Source organism: Chrysemys picta, chromosome 11 (genome assembly GCF_011386835.1).
Source record: "Chrysemys picta bellii isolate R12L10 chromosome 11, ASM1138683v2, whole genome shotgun sequence".
In the NCBI taxonomy this organism is placed as follows: Eukaryota; Metazoa; Chordata; order Testudines; family Emydidae; genus Chrysemys; species Chrysemys picta.
In genome coordinates, this window is record NC_088801.1 from 63,121,663 (window position 1) to 63,146,247 (window position 24,585).

At 42.3% G+C, this 24,585-nt stretch overlaps 1 protein-coding gene across 5 annotated transcripts in view; it reads left to right on the forward strand.

The window, feature by feature from the left end:
• Positions 1-24,585, forward strand: part of PIKFYVE (phosphoinositide kinase, FYVE-type zinc finger containing) — a 100,562-nt gene that overhangs the window by 43,973 nt on the left and 32,004 nt on the right. For all 5 annotated transcript variants that reach the window (XM_024109205.3, XM_005306082.5, XM_065562126.1 and 2 more), the window contains 11 exons: positions 2,404-2,533; positions 4,387-4,567; positions 6,301-6,375; positions 7,240-7,347; positions 11,497-11,637; positions 12,026-12,152; positions 13,848-15,037; positions 16,406-16,506; positions 20,107-20,178; positions 22,114-22,285; positions 24,004-24,182. In XM_024109205.3, coding sequence (XP_023964973.2) covers positions 2,404-2,533; positions 4,387-4,567; positions 6,301-6,375; positions 7,240-7,347; positions 11,497-11,637; positions 12,026-12,152; positions 13,848-15,037; positions 16,406-16,506; positions 20,107-20,178; positions 22,114-22,285; positions 24,004-24,182 — 2,476 coding nt within the window. The remainder of the gene's footprint in view (positions 1-2,403; positions 2,534-4,386; positions 4,568-6,300; positions 6,376-7,239; positions 7,348-11,496; positions 11,638-12,025; positions 12,153-13,847; positions 15,038-16,405; positions 16,507-20,106; positions 20,179-22,113; positions 22,286-24,003; positions 24,183-24,585) is intronic.

Here is a 24,585-nt window from a genome sequence, read left to right on the forward strand (position 1 = left end):
CAAAGCATCTAAAAGAGGAAAATACCTTTTTATTTTTTCACAAGCATTGTTCTTAGTCATGTACTCATATAGTGGTGGTGGTTGTTGTTCCTATGCAGACTACTTAAAATATGGTAATCATGGCCTGTAACTGTATTGAGTTGTTGTCCAAAAGATGACATTCCCCTTACAGCCTAGACTGTGGAGATTTAAATTTCAATGCAGAACTCTGCATTAGTGGCTCAAATTAAATATGAATTTTACAGTCAGCTTAATGACAATAGTGAAGCTTCTAATATTGCTCTTTGATACAGTAGTGCCGGGGGCTGAGGGGCAATCAAATTTAATCACTAAAATGACAACAAAATTTACTTTGGGCAGGGGGAAAGCTGCACAAAGAAAATCATAGCGGCTTTGGAAGATTAGGGCAATTAGTGCAACACACAGGACTTGCCTGTGCTTTAACTACACTATTAACTATACCAGTATATTTAAAGCGGCACCCCTTCTCCCTCCCCCCCCCGTGGATGCAGTTATAGTTTATTTTGCTTCCCAAAACATACTATCAATATAACTACATCCACATTAAAGCTTATTCTGGTATAACTATACTGTTAAAAAGAATTGCACCCCCAGCTGAGTTACACCAGTGTTGTCCACTTGAGTTGCACTGTTTTTTTCCAGTGAGACCAGGCCTAAGTGGAATGACAAATTTTACTTATATTTTTATCAAATAAAAAAATTGAAGGACAAGTTAAGATTTTTAGCATTTCATTTGGGGGGAAACTCATAAAATATTAAAATTTAAAGGATAACTATTAGTTACAACCTGAAGAAATAAAAGGACAGATTTAAAAAACAAAACTGCTACTCCTAAGAATGATTACTCCTTTGGGATTGTGCTGTTCGAAGGGAAAAATAAGAATCCACACAAAGGCAAAAGCAAAATGGACTGACAAGGCAGCAAGCTCAAGCTGAATTGTCAGCTGTTCCCTTCATGTATTTTAAGGAGATCTTTAAAAACCATGGCTCTTAACAAGCTATTTTGGTACATATGATATTATTTTTGGTCTTATAAAAGTAACCAACCTAGTAGATTGTGCCTCATATGGCCAATATTTTTATTACATACAGTTCTATGAGTCTGGGCCTGACTGACCTCTTACTCCAGTTCAGTGGAGTCTTGGGCCTTGGCTACACTTACCCGCTAGTTCGGCGGCTGGCAATCGAACTTCTGGGTTCGACTTATCGCGTCTAGTCTGGACGCGATAAGTTGAACCCGGAAGTGCTCGCCGTCGACTGCGGTACTCCAGCTCGGCGAGAGGAGTACCGCGGAGTCGACGGGGGAGCCTGCCTGCCGAGTGTGGACCAAGGTAAGTTCGAACTAAGGTACTTTGAACTTCAGCTACGTTATTCACGTAGCTGAAGTTGCGTACCTTAGTTCGAATTAGGGGGGTAGTGTAGACCTGGCCTTGGTCTTATAAAACTGGAATAACCGTGGTGAATCTGGCCCTCTGATTAGACTACTAGCTAAACTGTGAGACTTGTAGTGTTAGTTCAGAGACTAAACAGAACTTCTGTTGACAAAGATTGGACTGCGCTAAGAGTACTCACTCAATTATGTTGGAAAAGCAAGATATAATAGTATGACCAACAATCCTATTCAGTAGGATTTTACCTCAAGTGATTGGCCCTAGCTTTAGTGTGTTAAATCTCCACTGTCTTAAGATCTTGTACTCTTATTGTGCAATTGTCTGCTCAATTTCTAAGAGTCTGGGTTAGCCAGGAGATGCATTTCCATTGGCCTTGATTGTGGATACATTTATATTAGAACATAAAACAAACATTAAAATAAGTTGAATGTGCTCTTATGTGCATGACCTTTTTGCTAACTCCACTACCTGAGTGGAATAACTAGATGCTGTTTTAGTGCTACTTTTGGATATAAGGCTTTCAAAACAAATAGCTTTTTGTCAATTAAACCATACAAGATTAGACTGTTCTAATTTTAAAAGGTCTTACATATAAGGTTATGTATCTGGGGATTCAGATTACTACCTATTTTAGGCAACATGAGGATATAGTTGGCCATACATAGTTAATTTGCTGCCTTGAGATTGAACTGCTCATGAGCAGGTTAGAGAGAAGAAAAGCAAATGATCGGGCATGAGGCTGTGTAGCCTGAAGTGTGTGTAATAGCATGCTTACTCTGCTATAGTTGATGACACTGCGAATACCTAAATTACTGTCCGTGACTAACACTATTGTTTCCAGCACAACTTTAACATTTCAAGAGCCTCTCACAGCAACAGGCCTGAACTAGTGTTGGTGAAGTCTCTCTTCTTTCAGCTTTTTAAAAAGAGAAAGTGTAAGCATTCAGCTTTGACTTTGTATAAACAAGCTTTTTTTGCTGTCCTTCTTTAGAGTCACTGTTCAATCGGAGGGTGGAGGAGAAATCCAAAGAGCTGTTTTTCACACCTTTAGGCTGGCACCACAGCAATCTGGATCTGCTGAGGGAAGAGAATGGGGAGAAACAAGCTATGGAGAGGCTTCTGTAAGTAGAGCATAAAAGGGAATTGATGTGGATGTCTAGGATAAATTTTCAAAAGCTTTGTCCCTTTCACGTTCGAAGGGACTTAGACTCCTTAAGCATTTTTGAAAATGTTACCTCGAATTCAAATCCTTTCTGTAATAAGATCAATATGCTAGAGAAGCAAGAAAGGAATTCATGATTGGTAAAAATTCTCCCCTTCCAAAAAAAGTTGTTCTGGGACTTTCTCTTTCGCAATTTCCCCAATGTCTTCTCACCTTCCCCTTCTTTGTTCTGTTGTCCCCTGTCTTGGCTCTCTTAAATCATCAATAGCCTGAGACAGAGTAAGCGTGTTGTTGTGTGAAATGCCACATACATGTGTGGAGCTATAGAAGTGTCCTTTAACAGCTTAGTGAGGGCTGGTCTACACTAATGCTGCAAGTCTATCTAAGGCCTTGGCTACACTGGCAATTCACAGCGCTGCACTTGCTGCGCTCAGGGGTGTGAACCCCCCCCCCCCCCCCCCCCGAGCGCAGAGAGTGCAGCGCTGTAAAGCGCCAGTGTAATCGCTCGCAGCGCTGCAAGCTATTCCCCTCGGAGAGGTGGAGTACTTGCAGCACTGCGAGAGAGCTCCTGCAGCGCTGGCAGCAGCAGCGCTGTGAATCCGCGAGTGTAGCCAAGGCCTAAGTTGCGCTACTTCAGTTACGTAACTGAAGTCAACGTAACTTACAGCAGCGTCTATATTGTGCTAAGTTGATCTATGTTGACAGGAGACGCTCTCCTGTCAACATAGCTTCCGCCTCTTGGGGAGGTGGAGTGCAGACATCGCCGGGAGAGCGCTCTCCCACCGACGTAGTGTATCTTCACCAGACCTGCTAAATCAACACCGCTGCATTGATCGCAGCAGTGCTGAATTAGCTGGTAGTGTAGACATGTTTTGAGATTTCATTTTCATACATGCAGCCTCCATGTCTGCTGTAGTCACTATTTTACGGTCTGGGGTAAAGGATGCCTTCTTCTGAGAGCTTGGCAATTGGCTGTAGCCATGGATTGGTGATCCCACAGTTTTGAAACAATTTTTTGCGCTCATGTGTCTGAATTAATGTCATTAAATGTTACAAACATGCCAATCATTTTCATGTCTGCTAATAATTTTGTGTCCATTGTAAAAGTCAAAGGAAAAAGTAGCACAGTTGCTGTTAAAATTACAGACGTTTAAACCATCCATATTTGAACTCTTATGTCCTTGAATATAAAGCAAAATTCTTCCCAATATGACATAAACATGGCACTGTTAATATATGCTGCATGCCATGATACTCTGGGACTACTCCACCAAAAATATTTGGCATGCCTTAAATAGCGTGACATAAGCACATATAAATAATCTTGAAATGGAGCTGCCTGTCTGAACTCTATTGATAGTATGCAATATTGCCACACAGCATCCAAGAGATGTTGCTTATTGACCACCTGTGTACAGTGTGCTCTGAAACAGAGTTGCAGCAAAGCGCATTTTGCTGCTAGAGCAATAAAATTAATAACTTGCTGTCAAACAAAAGCTGAACTTTTGTCTCTTCAAGGGAGACTTGATCTAGATACTTAGTGCACTTATTTGATTTATTTTTATTTAAGAAATTAGGTCCCAGTAGGGAAAAATCAAGATATTTTTTGTTTTTCTATGCTACCTGTTGCCTCTTTCTATAGAGCAGAAAAAATAAACAAGATGATGACCTGGAACACTCCTGACTGATGTGTCCTCAAATTACTTATTGCATTTTAAACACTATGAAGTAAAAAACCTCTAGGTCACACTGCTTCAGATGAAGCAATGTGTATTCCCCTCCTCTCCATTAATCACTCTGATTCCTCTGCAGCTCAGCTAATCATAACCACATGATGGCACTGCTTCAGCAGCTACTCAACAATGAATCATTGTCGTTATCCTGGAGGGATATCATTGTGCCTGTGGTCTGCCAGGTAGTTCAGACTGTCCGACCTGATGTCAAGAACAGAGACGATGATATGGATATCCGTCAGTTTGTCCACATAAAAAAAGTGAGTTCTGGTGACTAGGAGTGGGAGAATGATGACAGGAAATTTATGTGACAAAAAGATGTGGCTTTTGATGGGGCAGGTGTCTGGATTAAAAGCTACAAATTCATTAGCATGAGTAACAGATGTGTCCTATGTTGCAGAGAAGACAGTTGCTATTTTGGGGAAGGACATGTACATGACTCTTACCTCCTATGCTGCAAAGCACTTAGAGGCACTTGAGTCAATCTCTTCCTTTCAGACTGCAGAGGATGGTGTGGGATGAAGTCACAGTAACAACTCACTCTCTTCCTGCCTTTTTTTAAACCTTGCATGTCTAACTAGAGATGTTTGGTAGTTGGCAGCCTGCTGTGTAGTGTACTGGAGGCAAACTCTTCCCTGTAACTGCCTATTACGCAAGAGTTAACCCCTCCACACCAAGCCCAGCAATTGGCCTCCATGAGGTAGCTTAATCCTCTTGGGGTTATGCAAGATGCACCGATGACTACAGCAGTTGTAACAAATGTAGGGCCATGATCACAGATCAGAAAGGCCATCAGGAGGCTGGGTCCTGACGTGAAGCTGCTATGAATAACAGTACCAGGCGCAAGCCTGTTCCTCCTTATAGAAATTGCTCTCAATAGGCCATCCTCTGTTTCAGCAGCCAAGTAAGATTAGAGGAGAGTCTTGTACACTTTTTGCAGACAGCCCCATGAAATTTTTTCCCGACCATATTTGTTGCTACCTCCTCTCCTAGCATTCACATTGAGTTTTAGTAGATGATCAGCTCTTCAGAACCTAATGCTGTGCTAGAAATGATGACCTAGAAAGGGGTTTTTGTGGTTTGAGCATTGGCCTGCTAAACCCAGGGTTGTGAGTTCAATCCTTGAGGGGGCCACTTCGGGATCTGGGGCAAAATCAGTACTTGGTCCTGCTAGTGAAGGCAGGGGGCTGGACTCGATGACCTTTCAAGGTCCCTTCCAGTTCTAGGAGATAGGATATCTCCATTAATCAATTAATTAATTAATTTAAAAAATATGCCTCTAGGCAACCTACATTTGATTCAGAGAGCCTGCATGGCATCCATTGTTTTGCCTACATTTCACTGTGGTTATTGGGACTCTGACCACTTGGCAGACTTCTTCTAAATGCTCTAAGATATGTAGAGCTGCTGTTTTCAGGCTCTTTTTTTGTTCTCTCCACTGAGAGTATGCTATTAGTGAGGTCTTGCCATGGAATAGTGGGAGCTGTAGTACAGTAGAACCTCAGAGTTATGAACACTTCAGGAGTGGTGGTTGTTCATATCTCTGAACAAAATGTTTTGGTGATTTTAAAAGTTTACAGTTGAACATTAACTTAATAGCGCTTTGAAACTTGACTATGCAGAAAAAAAATGCTGCTTTCCCTTTATTTTTTTTTTCCCCATAGTTTAACACAGTACTGTACTGTACTGTATTTTGCATTTGTTTTTGGTATTTTTGGTCTCTGCTGCTGCCTGATTGCGTACTTCTGGGTCCAAATATGGTGTGTGGTTGACTGGTCAGTTCGTGACTCTCGCGTTCACTCCGAGCTTCTACTGTATCTGTAATAGCACAAAAAATAGAAATGAGCAAATTGAGGTTTTAGAAAAACCTATGCATGCTGTAAAAGACAATTTTTTTCATTAAGTAACTTACTTGGTATGCTGCTCAATGAATTTAAAGAGAGATTAAGTGAATGTTAAACCAGAAAGCCTTTAATTCTTATTATCTTGTTAGATCCCAGGTGGAAAGAAATTTGACTCTGTGGTGGTGAATGGCTTTGTTTGCACCAAGAATGTTGCACACAAAAAGGTAATGAAGGTGTCATAAATAAAATAGCCTGCATTCTTTTAGTATGGCATAGGGCATTGCATTTAAAAAGAGAAACTTCTCCTTCTTGGTGGTGCACACCTGAGAGTAAATGTACTGCACCATCATCTTTGATCTACAAAATCTTTCTCCTAAGGGGTTTGTGGAGTGGGCTTTACTCAAGGCTGTTGAACAGTTGATTATTTGTGGATTTTTTTTGAGTTTGCATGTATATTGCATTTCCATTCAAAGGGGTTCCTTTGTAGTCCAGGGAGTCTGAGTTTTGAGAGCACGGACTAAACTTTCCTCAAAACTGTAGAATAGAACATTTTCTAGAAACGTTTAATAAGATTTACTGGGGAAAGATCCTCTTATGGTTGCACTTTTTTTTTTTTTTTTTTATGGCATATAGTAAATGAGTCTGTAAAATAAAGCCAGTGATCAGGATGGAGAGAATCTGATTGACCTAGTACGCTCTGGTGGCTTAGGATGTCTTGGATCATTAAAATTCCATCTGTTGTGCAAGAAAGGGGTTTGTATCAGGAACTCGTTTGTTGACATTCTCTTTACAGAGCAGTAATTGTCCTGCAGGACAGATGAAACTGTATCTTGCTTTCTCTGATATGAGATTGGCACAGCATAAAGTTTATTTGATTGGAGCCACTACCCAATTGGCATGGGTCAGTGGTAAATCTTTGCAGAGATCCTCTGAATGATATGCTGCAGAACTTCATCTTTGCAACTCGGTCACCTTTGGGTAACTGTATGAGGGAGCTTCAAAAAACTTCCTCATGAAAAAAGTCTTGGGTCTGATCTCACCTTGATGTCTGTTTCCTTTTGTTTTTAAACTACCCTGCCTTTCTCTAGATGAACACCTACATAAAAAATCCCAAAATTCTTCTGCTGAAGTGTTCCATCGAGTACCTGTACCGAGAAGAAACAAAATTCACCTGCATAGACCCCATTGTTCTTCAGGTTAGAACATCTTCCTTCTGTTTTTAGTTTAAATTTTCTATATTGTCTCTTTATGATCTAATGACTTAGCCATATATGTAGAGCATCGCTTGTTTAACTTCAGTTCCAGCCCCCAGGGGGTTTGGGTGGAATGGAAGGAAGAGAATTTGTGATGAGGGATAACTCACAGCTGCTTTGGGCTTGGGACTTCAGGAAAAAGTTGTATACTGGCCTCAACAGAAACGTGCGAGTCCTGTTGACCCTGGGGGAGTTGCATGGATCGAGAGGAATTCATGGCCTTTTTCAATAACATGAGTATTTAAGAAGCAGGTTTGTATAGTGTGTGTCTAAGAATCAGGGATCTTGCTGTTCAAAATGGCAGAACTGCTGACTGAGACTCAGGAATGGATGAACATTGGGTCCAGTTGTGCTTCTGTATTGGTGTTAATCTGCTGGGAACTGATAATGCTTGGTCTAATAATGGAGAAAATTGCTTTAGAGCTGTGTGCTGTTCTCACCACTGATGAGAGGTTTCAGGGGGGGTTAATGCCTAAATTGGTAGGGCTGCTTTTTGTCCAGACACAAAGTATAAATATCTATCTGAAGGGAGCAGTCTTAATAAGAGTGTTTATGTACAATGACCCTTTGAAAGCCCTTCCATTGAGCGCTTCCTTGATTGACAGTCTGTTGGCTCAGTTGAGACCCTGAAAGGTTTGGTGCTTAACACAGGAGCATAGAAATGAAAACATTAGCAATATAATTCAACACTGTTTGATGAAATAGCTTTTTCAGCAAAAAAGGTATAGGAGACATCCTTTGTGTCAACAGAAAAGTAGAGCTTTTCCTTCTGAATATTGTTCACTGTCACTTTTTCAAAGCTGTCCTTGAAATAAGGTTAACTATATCTCTTTGTCTCCTTTAACTATGGGGGGGAAGGAGGGGAAACTGCTATGGGAGAACTGAAACAATGTTTCATGGAGGCTAGGTCAATGATTTCTGCTAGTAAACAACTTTCTAATCCTTGCTGCAATAATGGGAACAGTGGTGGTGAGAGGAGTTGGCAGAACATCTAGGTGGATCTGAGTAAACTCAAGCCAGACGGTAACTGGGACTAACATGGCCCAAAGCACTGCTTCTGGCAGGCGGAAGTTGCAACAAATAGCACAAACTGTCCTGCAGTGGAGGATTCTTCCAAAAATTGCATATTTCACAGTCAAAAGATCATTTAACTTCAATACTGAAGTTAAATCTTATGAAACATGCAACTTGCCACAAAGTTGTTCACATACTGTGTGTGGGGCAGTAACAATCTATCCATCTTGCTGAACCCCAAAGTCTGAAATTGTTGAAGATGCCAAAAAAATGCTGATGGGTGCTGGGAAGTGGTGGTTTTGAAACTTCACTCTGCTAATTAAAGATAAATCCATACATCTGGTGTGGCTTTAATCTTGATCTCGTATGCTTAGAATTATCTCAACCTTTTCTATTAATATCCAAATCCACACTGAAACTCAGCAAGATATGTATTTGAGGCAGTGTTGCTTGAGATTCTTTATACTTGTAAATATCCATCCAGTAACTTCCTGGCCAGCTGAACAGAGCATCCAGAACTATTTCTTAGTACTGGAATTTTGCATAACCTATAGTAACTCAAAGGCCTAATTGGAATGGGCTCCATACCCTAATGTTACTTTGAAATGCGAGACGCTGGAGATAGTCTTGTACTGCCTTTTGATCACAGATGGTAACTTTAAATGAAGTGCGTAAGCTGATAATTTGCAGATAAATCTTTATCACCTATCAAATCCTCTTATTTGTCTGTCAGCAGACGTCTTCCAAAAAATCTCAATGAAAGTATTGCGATATGAAATCTTTCTACACATGCATAATCCTGCTTATTTCTCAAGGTATATGGAAGCTGGAGGTTTAAATTTTCTTTAAACAAAATCCTCTTAAGTTGCTCTAACCAGTTAAAATTATCCTTAACTAAATCCACCTTCCATTTGACTCTGATTAGAGATTATATGCATTTGAAATTTCTGAATACTAACAGGCCACCTTTTTAATGTCATGTAGGCTCATCATAAATCGAGCAAATAAGTGCCATTTTGAAGGATGGGCCTATTTAGTAAATCCAGTTTAGAACCAAGTGCACTTGGTTACTGACCTACTATTATACTGTCAAAACCCTTGGTGTTTTGGGAGGATGCTAATTGCCCAGGTGGGCCTCGATATCTCAGCCATGTACCCACACTCTGAGTGCAAGGTTAGGCCCTCATCATTCAGAAATTCCTATGCTCATCAGGTTAAATAAACTTTACAACAAATAGACTGAGGAAGTGCAAGTTGTGGTGACCTTTCCTTGGGGGTAGTAGAGTTCCCCCCCAGGCTTTGGAGCAGGGGCTTGAAATTTTACAGGGTGTTGCCCCGGTGTCAGGGACTTGACTTTGCCAACTCTGTGAAAATCTGGCCAAGTTGTAAGTAGATCTGTGCAGGAGCTGGATTTTTCATCTTGGGGTAGAGTTTTGCAAAATCAAAATTTCTTTGGTTGAAGAATGGACCAGAAACTGCTTCAAAATTTCACATGACCCAAAACTCCAAATAAGTTGAAACTTTTTGTTCCAGTTTCAACTTTAAATATAAAATTTAAAAATTGAAATGGAAAATCAAAATGTTATGTTCCAAAAAGCTCAAAATTGAATGTTTCAGCCTTATCTAAATGCTTTCTTTCAACTTTTGTCTAAGGTTGTGTTTTCATCGAATGTTTTTGCTGTGGACAAATTGGCATTTTCCAACAGGTGTTTTGTTGGAAAATTCATAGCTAGAGCTGATTGGAAGCCTTTGGAAAAATTGCAGTTAGCACATGCTCTGAGACTTGTTAGACTTTAGCTGGTAAAATCCTTGAAGATTCTGTTTGAGCTAGGCAAACTTCAGCCAAAGTCTGAGCAGGACTTTCTCTTCAGCTGCAAGCTGCCTTGGACCATGCCAGGTCAGGGCACCACACACATCCCCTGCAGGGCAGCTGCGTAGGGCACCAAAATGGCTAAGGTCGGCCCGGGCTGTGAGTGCTTAGCACTTCTGCAAATAAGACCCCAGGGTCTCAACTTAAGTGCCCAGAAAATGAGGTGAACACAGCTAATGACCAGTTGTGAAAAATGTGGGCTAAATGACTTGATTAGCATCTGGCAGGAATTCTGTTTCATAAAGCCACAAGGATCGAATCTAGTTCTCCAGAGCAGTATTCAATTGTCTTACCCATGACTGTCCTTTTTCTTACTGCAATTCCCCTGCTTCATTTACTACCTACCTTCCAATTTCTGCAACAAATTGGGCCGGTATCCTACAGACAAAAGTATTCTTCATACTGTATACTAAATGAGGAAGGGGTTCTGAAGAAACAGTAGTGTGTGATCATGCGATTGAATCCTAATGCATATGCATAAGGGAGCCGAATAACATTGCCTATGCAGCCTTACTTTTTGCTCCCTTAATGTTGGTGTGTGTGTGTGTGAGTGTTAGGATTTGTCTACCTGGGAACACTCAGGAAAGTTAATCTGAGTTAATGAAAGGATAAATCTACTTGAAATTTGCACCTTTCATTAACTCTGATTGATTTTCCAGAGTGTCCTGGGCAAACGAATCCATAGAATAAAGCTACATAGAAGTATCCATTATGTTTTAGCATAGCAATGCAAAAAACTAAATTGAGTAACTTACTAAAATGTCAAAGTTCCATTGTTTTTAATCTACTGAATGCACCTCAACACAACATATAAAAGCATCTTAATAGGCAGTTCTTATTGATAAGGGGCTGTCTTCCTGCGTTAATGATATCAAACTAATTAAATTAAGCCTCTATTTTAAGGGACACAGTCAAATTCATACTTAACATTGAGAGGGAGAATGGGAAATGTGTATGTACTCTATGCATTTGACTACACTTTCTGGTTATTCAGTTTCTCCTGTGTGCTTTGGCCTTTCACAGTAACAGGAGAGAGAAACTAATTATATATAAAGAGAATTGTAAAATCACTTGCGTAGGCATGATGACTCAAGGGCAGGTTTAGTGCCTGAAATGACACATTTTGAAAGTGACTAGATGTGTGACTGCTTCACTTTTTAAAAGAAATTAGATCTGCAGTAGCTGTCATACTTTCTCTTGGTATCTAGGAAAGGGAGTTCTTGAAGAACTATGTGCAGCGGATAGTGGATGTCAGGCCTACCCTGGTTCTGGTTGAGAAGACTGTGTCCCGAATTGCCCAGGACATGCTGCTGGAACATGGCATCACTCTGGTCATCAATGTCAAGCCGGTGAGTGCTTAGTCCCAAACACAGTAACAGCATAGGATACTTGCAGAGTATCCTGTTGCTGTAATAAGTCATGTCTGGCCTGGTCATTTTAAACAGGCTAAAATGCAATGATAGCTGGAGCTTAGTTAAATTATTATTTTATATTTCTTTGGAATAATTTCTCAAATATGAATTCTTAAACAATGAAATTAGTGTTACCCCAGTGATACAAACCAAGAGACTTCAAAGTTAAGGCTGTTTTTTTTCCTTAATTCGCTCTAGGAAAACACTATAATAAGCTAATGCCTTAGGCTTATCTAAGGCTGGAGTAGCAGATACAGCTTGGAATATATATTTTTAACTTATGACAGTATTGTGCCCTATTCTATTGTTTTATGCATGTTTACAGCAAGTATTAGACCGAATAAGTCGGATGACTCAGGGAGACTTGGTGATGTCAATGGATCAATTGTTGACCAAACCACACTTGGGAACCTGTCATAAATTTTACATGCAAGTGTTCCAGTTACCTAATGGTGAGTAGAACCTGGATGTCCTAGTTCATTTGTCCAAAACAGAGTTGGCGAGTGGATTATTAATTTACTAATACTGCTATGTTAAGCAGCATGTCTTGGCTGCCAAGTAACTGAAATGAATGAAGAAAGGTTGACAGGGCTGTTAAGCATAGCTTTGCTATAATAGTCTTGATGTTTTATACCCCCAACAAAGAGTGCAAATAATTCTATATCTATCTAATGCAGAGGTGGGCAAACTATGGCCTGCGGGCCACATCCAACCCGCCGGACCGTCCTGCCCGGCCCCTGAGCTCCTGGCCCGGGAGGCTCACCCCCGGCCCCTCCCCCGCAGCCTCAGCTCGCTGTGCTGCCGGCTCAGTGCTCTGGGTGGCGGGGCTGCGAGGTCTTGCTGGGGAGCGTAGCTGAAGAGCCACGGCCTGACCCCATGCTCTGTGCTGTGCAGTGGCTGGCTCCAGCCGGGTGGCACGGCTTTCTGTCCTGGTGCTCTGGGCAGTGCGGCTGTAGCGCCGCCAGCCACCGGTGTTCCAGGCAGCGTGGTAAAAGGGCAGGAAGCAGAGGGGGTTGGATAGAGGGCAGGGGAGTTCAGGCGTGTGGATAGAGGTCGGGGCAGTCAGAGTGGGGAACGGGGGTTGAATGGGGTCCAGGGTCTGGGGGGGGGGGACGGACAGTCAGGAAGGAGAAGGGGGGTTGGATGGGGTGGCATGGGCACAGCCTCCCTTAACCGGCCCTCCATACAATTTTGGAAACCCGATGTGGCCCTCAGGCCAAAAAGTTTGCCCGCCCCTGATCTAATGTTTTGCCAAAAACATGAAGAAATGATCCATATTATGCTGATCTCCATATACAACACATGAAACGAGCATCTAACAAGGGGACCAAAAAACCTCATTTGGTCGGGAGCCTAGGGGAAGAAACTGCAGGTACAATATTGTTGACATTTTAATTACAGAAACAAAAGGCCAGTGCAGCAAGGAAGACAGCATAAATGAATCCCTTACGCTAGATCAATGTAAAGCTTAGCCCAATGGGTTACTTAACAATGGGCTGCCTCCTGGCTGTAATAACCTGCATTTCCCCCTAACTTCCCCCCCCCCCCCCCCCCACCCACACTCCTCAAATTCTTTTAGCTAGAAAGAAACCAAGTCAAGGCATTTGCTTTCAAAGTCTGTAGGCTTTAGAACATCCTGAGTTAAACAGTGGAATAGGTAGTGGAATCGCCATCATTGCAGATTTTTAAGAACAGGCTAGACCAATACATAGACCATCCCTGACAAGTGTATTCAATCTTGCCTCAGCATGGGTGGGATGGACTAGATGACTTTTGAGGTCTATTCTAGCCCTACACTTTTATGGCTTAGCTTAATCTTGGTATATTGGGACATATGTTGCTTATTTGTTTTGTTCTGTCCTGACTGGATTCAAAATGTATAGCAACTTGACTGGCAAAGTGAGGGACAGCGGAGGCTAACTTTCCATAAAGAAACCTAAAAATATACAACTTGAGCCACACCCTTGGTTTGGACTGGGCATGAGTTCCTGGCAGCGGTGTTGCAATAACTGGTTGTGTCTCTAGTTCCAACTCTTATGTCATAATTAGCGTTCATTTTTTTCATAGGAAAACAGTTCAGTTCTGCTGCTTGCTTGTGAAATGTGAGAGCTGCTTGACCCTCACAGTTTTCCTCTTAACTTTTCTAGATCAAACCAAAACCTTAATGTTTTTTGAAGGGTGCCCCCCACACTTGGGCTGCACCATCAAGTTGCGTGGAGCTGCAGACTATGAACTGACCCGAGTGAAGGAGATCCTTATCTTTATGGTCTGTGTGGCTTATCATTCCCAGCTGGAAATTTCTTTCCTTATGGACGAGTTTGCCATGCCCCCATCTCTGACTAAAAACAACTCCTTCCACACACTGATTGAAAGCCAAGGAGATGAAAATGGGTACCAAGACCTCTTTAATGGTGAGGAGTTTAGCACAATGGTCAGAGATGTTGAGCTCTCTACTGAAAAAGTGCCCATGGTCTCTGAGTCTGTCTCTTCCGATGAAGCCAGCACACTAGAACAAAGAACTTTGTTTGAAGAAGAGGATCAAGACGATGATGATGTCCTGCGAGAGGGTTCCTCTTTAAGGCACCAAGAGCATCTCAGAATGGAATATTCACTGCCAGTGTCGAGCAATATTACAACACCAGTACCAGAATCACGGCTACCCTTCCATAATATGGACCAACACCCAGGCACTCTATATAGTCAGCCTCTGGAGACTCTGCAGCAGCCAGGTGACCTGCAGGATTCCAAAAGCCAGATGAGAGTCTTTAGAGACCCTCTGCAGGATGACACTGGTTTGTATGTCATGGAGGAGGTGACGTCCTCCGAGGATCGCCTCAAGGCCTACTCCTCAGCATTTAAGCAGGAGCTGAAAGATGTTATTCTCTGTATCTCACCTGTGATCACGTTCCATGAACCTTTTCTTCTAACAGAGATGGGCATGAGGTGCCCTGCCCGGGACTACTTCCCAGAGCAGGTATATTTGTCTCCTTTCCTCAACAAAGAGTATAAGGAGCTGGAGAGCAGAAGGAAGAAACAGCTGTTAAGGGATCTCTCTGGACTGCAAGGGATAAATGGAAGTATCCAGGCAAAGGCCATCCAGGTTTTGCCCACCCATGAGTTAGTTAACACTAGAATTGCAGAGCATCTGGGTGATAGCCAAAGCTTGGCCAGAATGCTGGCAGATTACCGGGCCAGAGGAGGAAGGATACAACAGAAAAATGCAGATCCCTTTGCTCAGTGTAAAGATGCACCTGGTGTTCCTGGAGGAAAAGTTGGAGGCAGAAATGAAGAGGATGAGAGAGGATTGATTCGGGGTGAATCTGTGTGGTCTCATAAGGTAAGAATCTAGGTTTTTACCTCCTGTTTTTGTTTAGTGGTGAGAGAAAGAACATACTTCTGAATATCCTATTTAGGAACAGGCCAGGCATAACAAAAGTTCATATTGGACTGCAATGCTCTGTCAGCTTGGATGTCAGCTTGTTTAATCACCACATTGTGGTCCCTGATTGTGAGATGCTGACCTGAGGGATTGTGGATGGAGGGGGCTTGTAAGGCACTTGCTCCCTGAACCCCCAGGAAGAGCAAGAAACTTGGTACATCTCATTACCAGCTCAGTTTTACATGCTGGGAGTGAATGTGCTTGCATCCACAATCGGGGGGTGAAGTGTGGGATGGGGAAGAGAACCATCTGTTTAAAAGCTGTTTGTTTTTTCTCTCTTCATACTGAGTAACGCTAATGTTGATATTGTCTCCTAGTGAGTTTGGTAGCTAAAGGTCATGAATGGTATCCAGTTAGAATAAAGGACAGTGTTGGGAGGATGTAACTGCAAAGTATTTTTTAAAAAATCTCTTAATATTCTAAATATCTGATCCAGATTAGTTGGAAAAGTATCAAGAGAATCTTTTTAATGAAAATGTAATTCTAGCCTTTCCCTTAATTATACTGTCTTTGAAATATCACAATTTGTGTACAAAAACACTTGTGAAGAAGCAATTTTTTTCATAAACAGGTATCTGTTTTCACAGATGGATAAATCTTTCTTGTTTGCTATGAAAATTGCCAACTTCTGCCTGGGGGGGAATCTCTCAGCTCTTCTTGGGATGTGATGCTTTTTTGCACTAGAAGCTGTGGTTACTGGCAGAAGTGGCTGAACTTCATTTAGAGCAAACAAGTGAATACTTGCCAGTCCAGCTCCCCAGCACAAAAATATCTTCACTGGTTGACTTTTTGGTGGGGGTTTATATTTATATTGAAGTTTTAGCAGCAGAATAGTAATCCTGTTTGGGGCGTGGGAGAGGGGAAATCTACCTTCTCTATTTTGAATAATTGAGATGCTGTGTATTAGAAAAACTGTTCTTGCAAGGAGGTAAGCAGCAAATGTCAAGATTCAGGCTCAAGATTTCTTGTTCCAAAGGATTAAAATGCACACTTGTGGATTAAAGACCTCTCAAACTGTCACAAACTGTTTAAAAGTCCACTTGGGCTTCCTATTCCTGAAACTTTTGTACCTAATTGGTTGTGCTGTAATCCAAAAAAGTCCTCTAGGTAGAAACTTAATCTCCTGAGAAAAGTAAATCCGACAAATGGGACAAACTCAGAATCTCTCACTGAATAAAATTCCATTCTATGCAGCTTTTAAAGTGTAAACTATTTTGTATTGGTGGAAATATGTGGTTGTAACTGGCTAATGGGTTGTCTTGTCAGGTGGACTGTCTGAGTCCAGTAAACCATCAGAGGCTCTGTGTTCTTTTCAGCAGCTCCTCTGCCCAGTCCAGCAATGCTCCAAGTGCCTGCGTTAGCCCATGGTATGAAATGAATTTCTTCTTCTTCTCTATGGCTCTCTTAAAATACAAAGTTTAAGTATTAATATCTCCCTCTTTCTATGAAGGCAAGGGGTCAGTGCTAATTCCTCTGTACAGCTTCACTAAGGACTCCTAGGAAGGCAGCTTAGCCCTTTTTAGAGTTGCCTGTCACAACATTAAGCTGTGTATGACCAGATGGATTTGAGTAATGTCACTTACCTTTGTAATGCTTAATAAGGCAGGAATGAAGAGGGGAAAAAAAAGCCCAACCTGTAATTCAGTGCTCTAACTAATCACTGCTTTTGTATGTGGGCCTGATGAAATTCATCCTAGAGTACTTGAGGAACTAGCTGAAGCAGTCTTGAAAGTGTTAGCAGTTATCTTCGAGAGCTCATGGAGGATGGGTGGAGGTCCCAGAAGACTAGAAAAGAGCAAACATAGTACCTATCTTTAAAGGGAGAACAGACCCAGGGAATTATAGACAAGTCCGCCTAACTTTAATACCGGGAAAGATAGTGGAACAAATTAATAAACAATCAGTTTGTAAGCACTGAGGGAATAGCATTATAAGGAATAGCTAGCATGGATTTGTCAAAACCAAATCCTTACAAACCAACCTAAAGCCCTTCTTTGATAGGGTTACTGACTAATGGATGAGGGGGGAAGCAGAAGGCATGATTTATCTTTAGTAAGGCTTTTGTCACAGCCCTTCATGACATTCTCATAAGCAAACTGGGGAAATATGGTCCAGATGAAATTACTATAAAGTGGGTGCACAACTGGTTGAAAGACCGAACTCAAAGTAGTTGTCAGTTTACGGTTGGTTTACCGTCAAACTGGGAGTATGTTTTTAGTGGGGTCCCATGGGCGTCAGCCCTGTATCTGATAGTAGTTAATATTTTAATTAATGACTTGGACAATGGTGTGGGGAGTATGTTTATAAAACTTGCAGATGACACCAAGCTGGGAGGAGTTGCAGGCACTTTGGAGGACAGGATTAGAATTTAAAATGAATTTGACAAATAGGAGAATTAGTCTGAAATCCGCAAGTTAAAATTTAATAAACCCAAGTACAAAGTACTACACTTAGGAAGGAAATATCCAAAGCCCAACTACAAAATGGGAAGTAACTGGCTAGGTGGTAGTATTGCTGAAAAGTATCGGAGAGGTTATAGTGGATCACAAATTGAATATTAGTGAACATTGTGGTGCTGTTGCAAACAAGGGTAATATTCTGGTGTATATTAATAGGAGTGTCATACACTGGTGAGGCCTCCGTTGGAGTACTGTGTCCAGTTCAGGGTGCCGCACTTTGGGAAGGATGTAGACTAATTGGAAAGAGAACAAAGGAGAGCAACAAAAATGTGGAAAGGTTTAGAAAACCTGACCTATGAGGAAAGTTTAAAAAACCTGGGCATGTGTAGTCTTGAGAAAAGAATACCAAGGGAGGACCCGATAAGTCTTCAAATATGTTTAAAGGCTGTTTTTAGAAAGGGGACAGTGATCAGTTGTTCTCCATGTCCTCCTGAAGGTAGGACAAGAAGTAATGGGTTTAATCTGCAGCAAGGGAGATTTAGGTTAGAGATTAGGAAAAACTAACTATCAGGGTAGTTAAGCTCTGGAATAGACTTCCAAGGGAGGTCGTGGAATCCCCATCATTGGAGGTGATTAAGAACAGGTTTGACAAATACCTATCAGGGATGGTCTGGGTTTACTTTGTCCTGCCTCAGCAGAGGGAGCTGGACTTAATGACCTCTCGAGGTCCCTTCCAGCCCTACATTTCTGTGGTTCTGTACAGTAGATTTTAATGTAGTGACTGTGTGGGGAGTGAAATCTGTGGAGTCTCTGTTGGGCAGGTTGGGACTTGTAAATTCAGAAGATTTTTTTTTTTTCATTTCTAGTAGTAGGGCTCCAGAATGGGGTGTAGAAAATCCACTACAATCTAAATATTAATACAGTTTTACTCACCTAGCGAGGGCAGGAATTTCTTTGTAGCAAGTAGCATTTCATGTTTAAATGTCTGCAGCGCTAGCTGTGAGGCTGCAGGTTTCTGGCAGACTTTTAATACAAATCCTTAGCTGTTCACTCTGGGTAGGGCTTGTCCCCAAACAGCCAGTGCAGTTGGAGGGAGATAATGGAAGTAAGGGTGGCACGGTATGGTATTGCCATCCTTACTTCTGCACTGCTGCTGGCAGGGTGCCACCTTCAGAGCTGGGCACCCAGCCAACAGCCGCCGCTCTCCAGCCACTCAGTTCTGAAGGCAGTGCAGAAATAAGTGTGGCAATACTGTGACTTCCCTGTAACTCCCTTTTTGGTCAGGACCCCCAATTTGAGAAACGCTGGTCTCCCCTGTGAAATCCCTATAGTATAGGACAGGGCAACTTTTGGCATCCGGCCCAGGGCCGGCTCCAGGCACCAGCCCACCAAGCTTGTGCTTAGGGCAGCACCTGGAGGGGGGCGGTGCAGTGCGGTGCTCCGGCTCTGGCCGCCCCCCCCGGCGCGAGCAGGGACACGGCCGGGCTCGCCGCCCTCCCCCGGCGCTCTGGCCGCCGGGGAGAGCGGAGCCCCGGCCGGGCACTCCGTCCTCCTCCCAGGGCTCCAGCCGCCCTCCCCCCCCCGGCGCCCTCCCCTCGGCCACCGGGGAGAGCGGAGCCCCGGCCGGGGCTCGCCGTCCTCCTCCCCCCCCCCCCGGGGCTCCGGCCTTCCTCCTCCCCCGCGTCCTCCCCTGCCGCGCTGGGGCGGGGGGGGGGGGGGCGGCCGGAGGCTTTTTTGCCTGGGGCGGCAAAAAAGCCAGAGCCAGCCCTGATCCGGCCCGTCAGGGTAAAGCCGCTGGCAGGCCGGGCTGGTTTGTTTATCTGGAGCGTCCGCAGGCATGGAGCCCCGCAGCTCCCACTGTCCACGGTTTGCCATTCCTGGCCAACGGGAGCTGTGGGAAGCGGCATGGGCCGAGGGACATGCTAGCCAGTGGGAGCTGTGGGTCTCCGTGCCTGCGGACGCTCCAGATAAACAAACTGGCCTGCCAGCGGCTTTACCCTGATGGGCCGGATGCCAAAGGTTGCCGACCCCTGGTATAGGGTAAAAGCACATACAAGACCAGATTTCACCGGGAGGGGGAGACAAGATTTCATGGTCTGTGATATGTTTTTCATGGCCATGAATTTGGTAGGGCCCTACTCATGTTAAAGCAACAAATAAAGCAGCAAAATTGATTCTAGACAAAACTTCCAAATTTTGGTGCCTAAAATGAGTTATCCAAATCAGTATTTAGGCACCTAAAGTGGCTCTTCTTTTTTCCAAAGTTGCAGAGCACCTGAAGTGCCCATTAAAATCATTTAGAGGGGATGAGCTGGGATGCTGTGTTCGGCACCTTTGAAAATCATGCCCCATTAGGTGTTCAAATATTGATGAAAATTACTAACTTCAGATACCCAAGTTGGGAAGTTCTTCACCATAATCTTTAAAGGCACACCTGTGTGGCGTTTGCTGAGATAAACGTACTTACTCATGAGCGTTCCCATGTTGTAGTCATTCCTGTAATGTACACCTCTCAAACCAATACAAGATCCTGCTTCTTAAATTCTTTCTGTTCTTCCTCTGCATCAGGATTGTGACAATGGAGTTCTATGGGAAGAACGACCTCACTCTAGGAGTGTTTTTAGAGCGGTATTGTTTCAGGTAAGAACTTTTACACTAGAATACCACCTGTGCTTTTAAGAAAGTCTTCAGTAGCCTCATTAGACTGATATGCTTTTCTTACAGACATGCATGAAATACTGTATAGTTTATAGAGAATTGTTTTCATGATGCGCTTAAAAAGATATTCATATCCTGTGAAAATCTTTGGCAAAACGTTCTTTAGCGACAGCTCTGCTGAATAGATCTTCTATAATTCTTTTCCATTTGTTTTATTAGGATGCATGCAGAAAAACAGGAATTATATTTCTTAAAGTATGTTTCATTTACTCCTGCTGCCTTCTTACAAGTGAAAATGTGCTCATATTGTTACCTCCCTCCTATCCATTTGTTTAATCACCTGTTGCATATTACAGATGTCTGAGGCAGGGACTATCTCTTTACCGCATGTTTGTACAGAGCTTGCCACAATGGGGTCCAGATTGGGAGCTCTAGGTAGTACTTTACTGCAAATAACTCCGTCCGCTACAAAGCAGTTAATTGTGTTGGTCATAATCCTCTAATTTTACAACAGTTGCTATGGAACTTCAGGTGAGATCGGCAGCAGGAGCAAATTCCTAAGGAATAGTGATCCAGTTTCATATAATGCTTGGAAAAATCTACTGCCTAAATATTATCAGAATGTCTAAAAATATTTTTTTAAGATATCCGCATAAGAGAGTCTGATGCAAACTTTTAGAACATACTGACTTTTGGTAAACAGGCTGTGCTGGTGGTCAAACCAATACCTCAGCTATATTAAGTAGCTTAACACTTTAAGAACATAAGAATGGCCATACTGGGTCAGACCAAAGGTCCATCAAGCCCAGTATCCTGTCTTCTGACAGTGGCCAATGCCAGGTGCCCCAGAGGGAATGAACAGAACAGGTAATCATCAAGTGATCCATCCCGTCGCCCATTCCCAGCTTCTGGCAAACAGAGGCTGGGGACACCATCCCTGCCCATTCTGCCTAATAGCCATTGATGGACCTATCCTCCATGAATTTTTCTAGTTCTTTTTTGAACCCTGTTATAGTCTTGGCCTTCACAACACCCTCTGGCAAGGAGTTCCACAGGTTGACTGTGCGTTGTGTGGAAAAAATACTTGCTTTTGTTTGTTTTTAAACCTGCTGCCTATTTCATTTGGTGGCCCCTAGTTCTTGTGTTGTTGGGAGTAAATAACACTGACTTTCTCCACACCAGTCATGTTTTTATAGACCTCTATCATATCCCCCCTTTGTCATCTCTTTTCCAAGATGAAAATTCCCAGTCTTATTAATCTCTCCTCATACAGAAGCCATTCCATACCCCTAATTTTTGTTGCCCTTTTCTGAACCTTTTCCAAATCCAGTATATCTTTTTTGAGATGGGTCGACCATATCTGCACGCAGTATTCAAGATGTGGGTGTACCATGGATTTATATAGAGGCAATATTTTCTGTCTTATTAGCTATCCCTTTCTTAATGATTCCCAACATTGTTTGGTTTTTTGACTGCCGCTGCACATTGAATGGATGTTTTCAGAGAACTATCCACAATGACTCCAAGATCTTTCTTGAGTGGTAACAGCTAATTTAGACCCCATAGTTTTATATGTATAGTTGGGATTATGTTTTCCAATGTGCATTAGTTTGCATTTATCAACATTGAATTTCATCTGCCATTTTGTTGCTCAGTCACCCAGTTTTGAGAGATCCTTTTGTAACTCTTTACAGTCTGCCTGGGACTTAACTATCTTGAGTAGTTTTGTATCATCGGCAAATTTTGCCACCTCACTGTTTACCCCCTTTTCCAGATCATTTATGAATATGTTGAATAGGACTGGTCCCAGTACAGACTCTTGGGGGACACCCCTATTTACTTCTCTCCATTCTGAAAACTGATCATTTATTCCTACCCTTTGTAGCCAACTGAATGTCCCCACTTCTTTTCTTTAAGGCCTTCCTATCAATGCCCCAGCATGTTTTGTGAAACACCGATGGTGCACCACGTTCGTCGCTTTGTCCACGGGCAAGGCTGTGTGCAGATCATACTGAAGGAGCTAGACTCCCCAGTCCCTGGATACCAGCACACAATCCTTACCTACTCCTGGTGTAGATTGTGCAAACAGGTAAAGATTAAGAGAAATATTCTGATGCTATGGTAGCAGAATCCCAAGTGTGATAGGTCTTCACGCAGAGGGCAATGCCTTTCAGAAGGAGCTGTATTTTCTCAAGAGCTGCAGCTGAAGTAGTACTAGCAGCTTCTGATCTGTATAAGTGCTTCCAGATGTAACTAAGACTAACCCTACATAACCCACTGATGCTGTTGGGTGTAGTGCTCCCAGTATATGGTACTACAGGGGAAATATCTGCCCCTGCTTAAAAAAGGCTATCAGATCTTTTTTGAAAGGATAAATAGCTTTGGATAATGGTGCTGACACACTGAACCAAATTAATTTCAGGCACCAGCAGGTGAGTGCTCCATTGATTTAAATGGAATCGTTCCCACATGTGCCAGTAGAGGTTGTGGCCCCCTGGCCATAACAAAACTTGTTGAATGTTGAAGTGGGGAGAGACAAAACTCCACTCTCCTGATGTACTGGTCCATTAATTGACCTAAAACCATCTCCTCCACAATGTACTCTTGCTATTATCCACTGTACATAGTGTGTGTCTGTATCAAGTCCAACAGCACCTGCTGTACTCTATTTCAAAACTATCTACAAATTTTCTTTGTTCAGCACTAAAATACTAGATGAGAGAACTGCAATATTAGATGAATTTTATATCCTTTTTAAAAGCCAGAAATAATTAGTAAAATAACACATACAGGGCATGTGCTTTTTCTTGTAATTTCAGTAATCTTCATATACTTATTTAAGAAAACTAGCTAGATGTCCCCTGGAGTTAAAACAAACTAACTTCTACTTAATTTTAGAAATCTACTTGTAATCACCAGTCTCTTGAGTGAATTTTATTAAAGACCCCTTAAATTAACTTCATTTCCTGTACATTTAAACAAAGTACATAGCCATTTTGCCATCTAGAAACTATATAGAAAAATATTCAACTTACAGTAGCAATTCTAATGACTTCATGCTATCTGTATTGGTTTATACCATGATGATGATGATGGAGGATTTAAAGGAATTGGAGGAAATTAGTGTGATAGCTGAAGGCAGATGCAAATCATGGATGCAGAAAATATCCCATATAAAAAACTTACTTGCTTGTTAACACTCCTAATGCTCTGTTTCTAAATGTGAATATGTTCAACACCAGTAGAAATATTGACCATAAAAATAACACACCTAAAATTGCAAGCAGTATTACAAATATAGATGCTAAAGTATTGAGTACTCAATGGAATCTTCACAGCTCAGTACTCAGGCACTCGATTAAATGTATTAAGGCACGGCAGTGCAGTGAACTCGGTGTTGTTGACTAAGCATCGATACAAGTGATGCCACTAGACAAGGAAATCACTTTACAAATACAAGCAAACATGTTGTGATGGTGAGAAATGTCTGCTTTCTGGGGCAAGTATTCTTCTATTGGTTTAATAACCAAAATCTCTCCTGATCAGCACTTCTAGATATTGCTTACTGCATCAGCTGTATTAATTAACCATGCCAGCACACCACAGGATATCTTAATGCTGTGTTCACCTCTTCCTGCCATAAAGTGTGTGTGTGTGCGCGCGCACACACAGATTCCTAGACACACCTTTTGAATTGCTTGAATACCACATCACTGCTTGGACTAGGCTAGTTTTACTTAAAATTTACTCATTGCTTCTGCCTGAGTCATTGGTCTGTTTCTATTAAAATCTGTTTTCAAATTTCAGGTCACACCAGTTGTCCCACTTTCCAATGATTCTTGGTCCATGTCATTTGCAAAATACCTTGAATTGAGATTCTACGGGCACCAGTACACGCGAAGAGCCAATGCGGAGCCTTGCGGTCACTCCATAAACCATGACTATCACCAGTATTTCTCATATAATCAGATGGTGGCATCTTTCAGGTAAGGTTTTGCTTCCAGATTCCACCCCAACGCTGACTGCATGGCCACCTAAAGTGCTTGGGTCGAGCTGAATGAGCAACCCTAATAATCCTGTCCTCCTAATTAATTAATCTTGAGCATGTCAAAAAGGAAAAGGGATGGTATTCTATACTATAGTTTGTGCCTCTGTTCTAGAAGTACAGCATGTCTAGAAACTGGCACTATCTAATCACGCTGTTCTGTGCAATGCTGGAAGGGGGCGTTGCCAGCCCTTCTAGGAATAAGGGACTCAACATGATGGAACCAGCAGTCCATACGCAGGCTGCATCAGGGGGAAATGATCAATCCTGTGTTACCAAACTTCGCTCTGCTGGTTTATAGCATGGTTTGCGTACTCATTTTATGTAAGAGCTAAACAGCACGT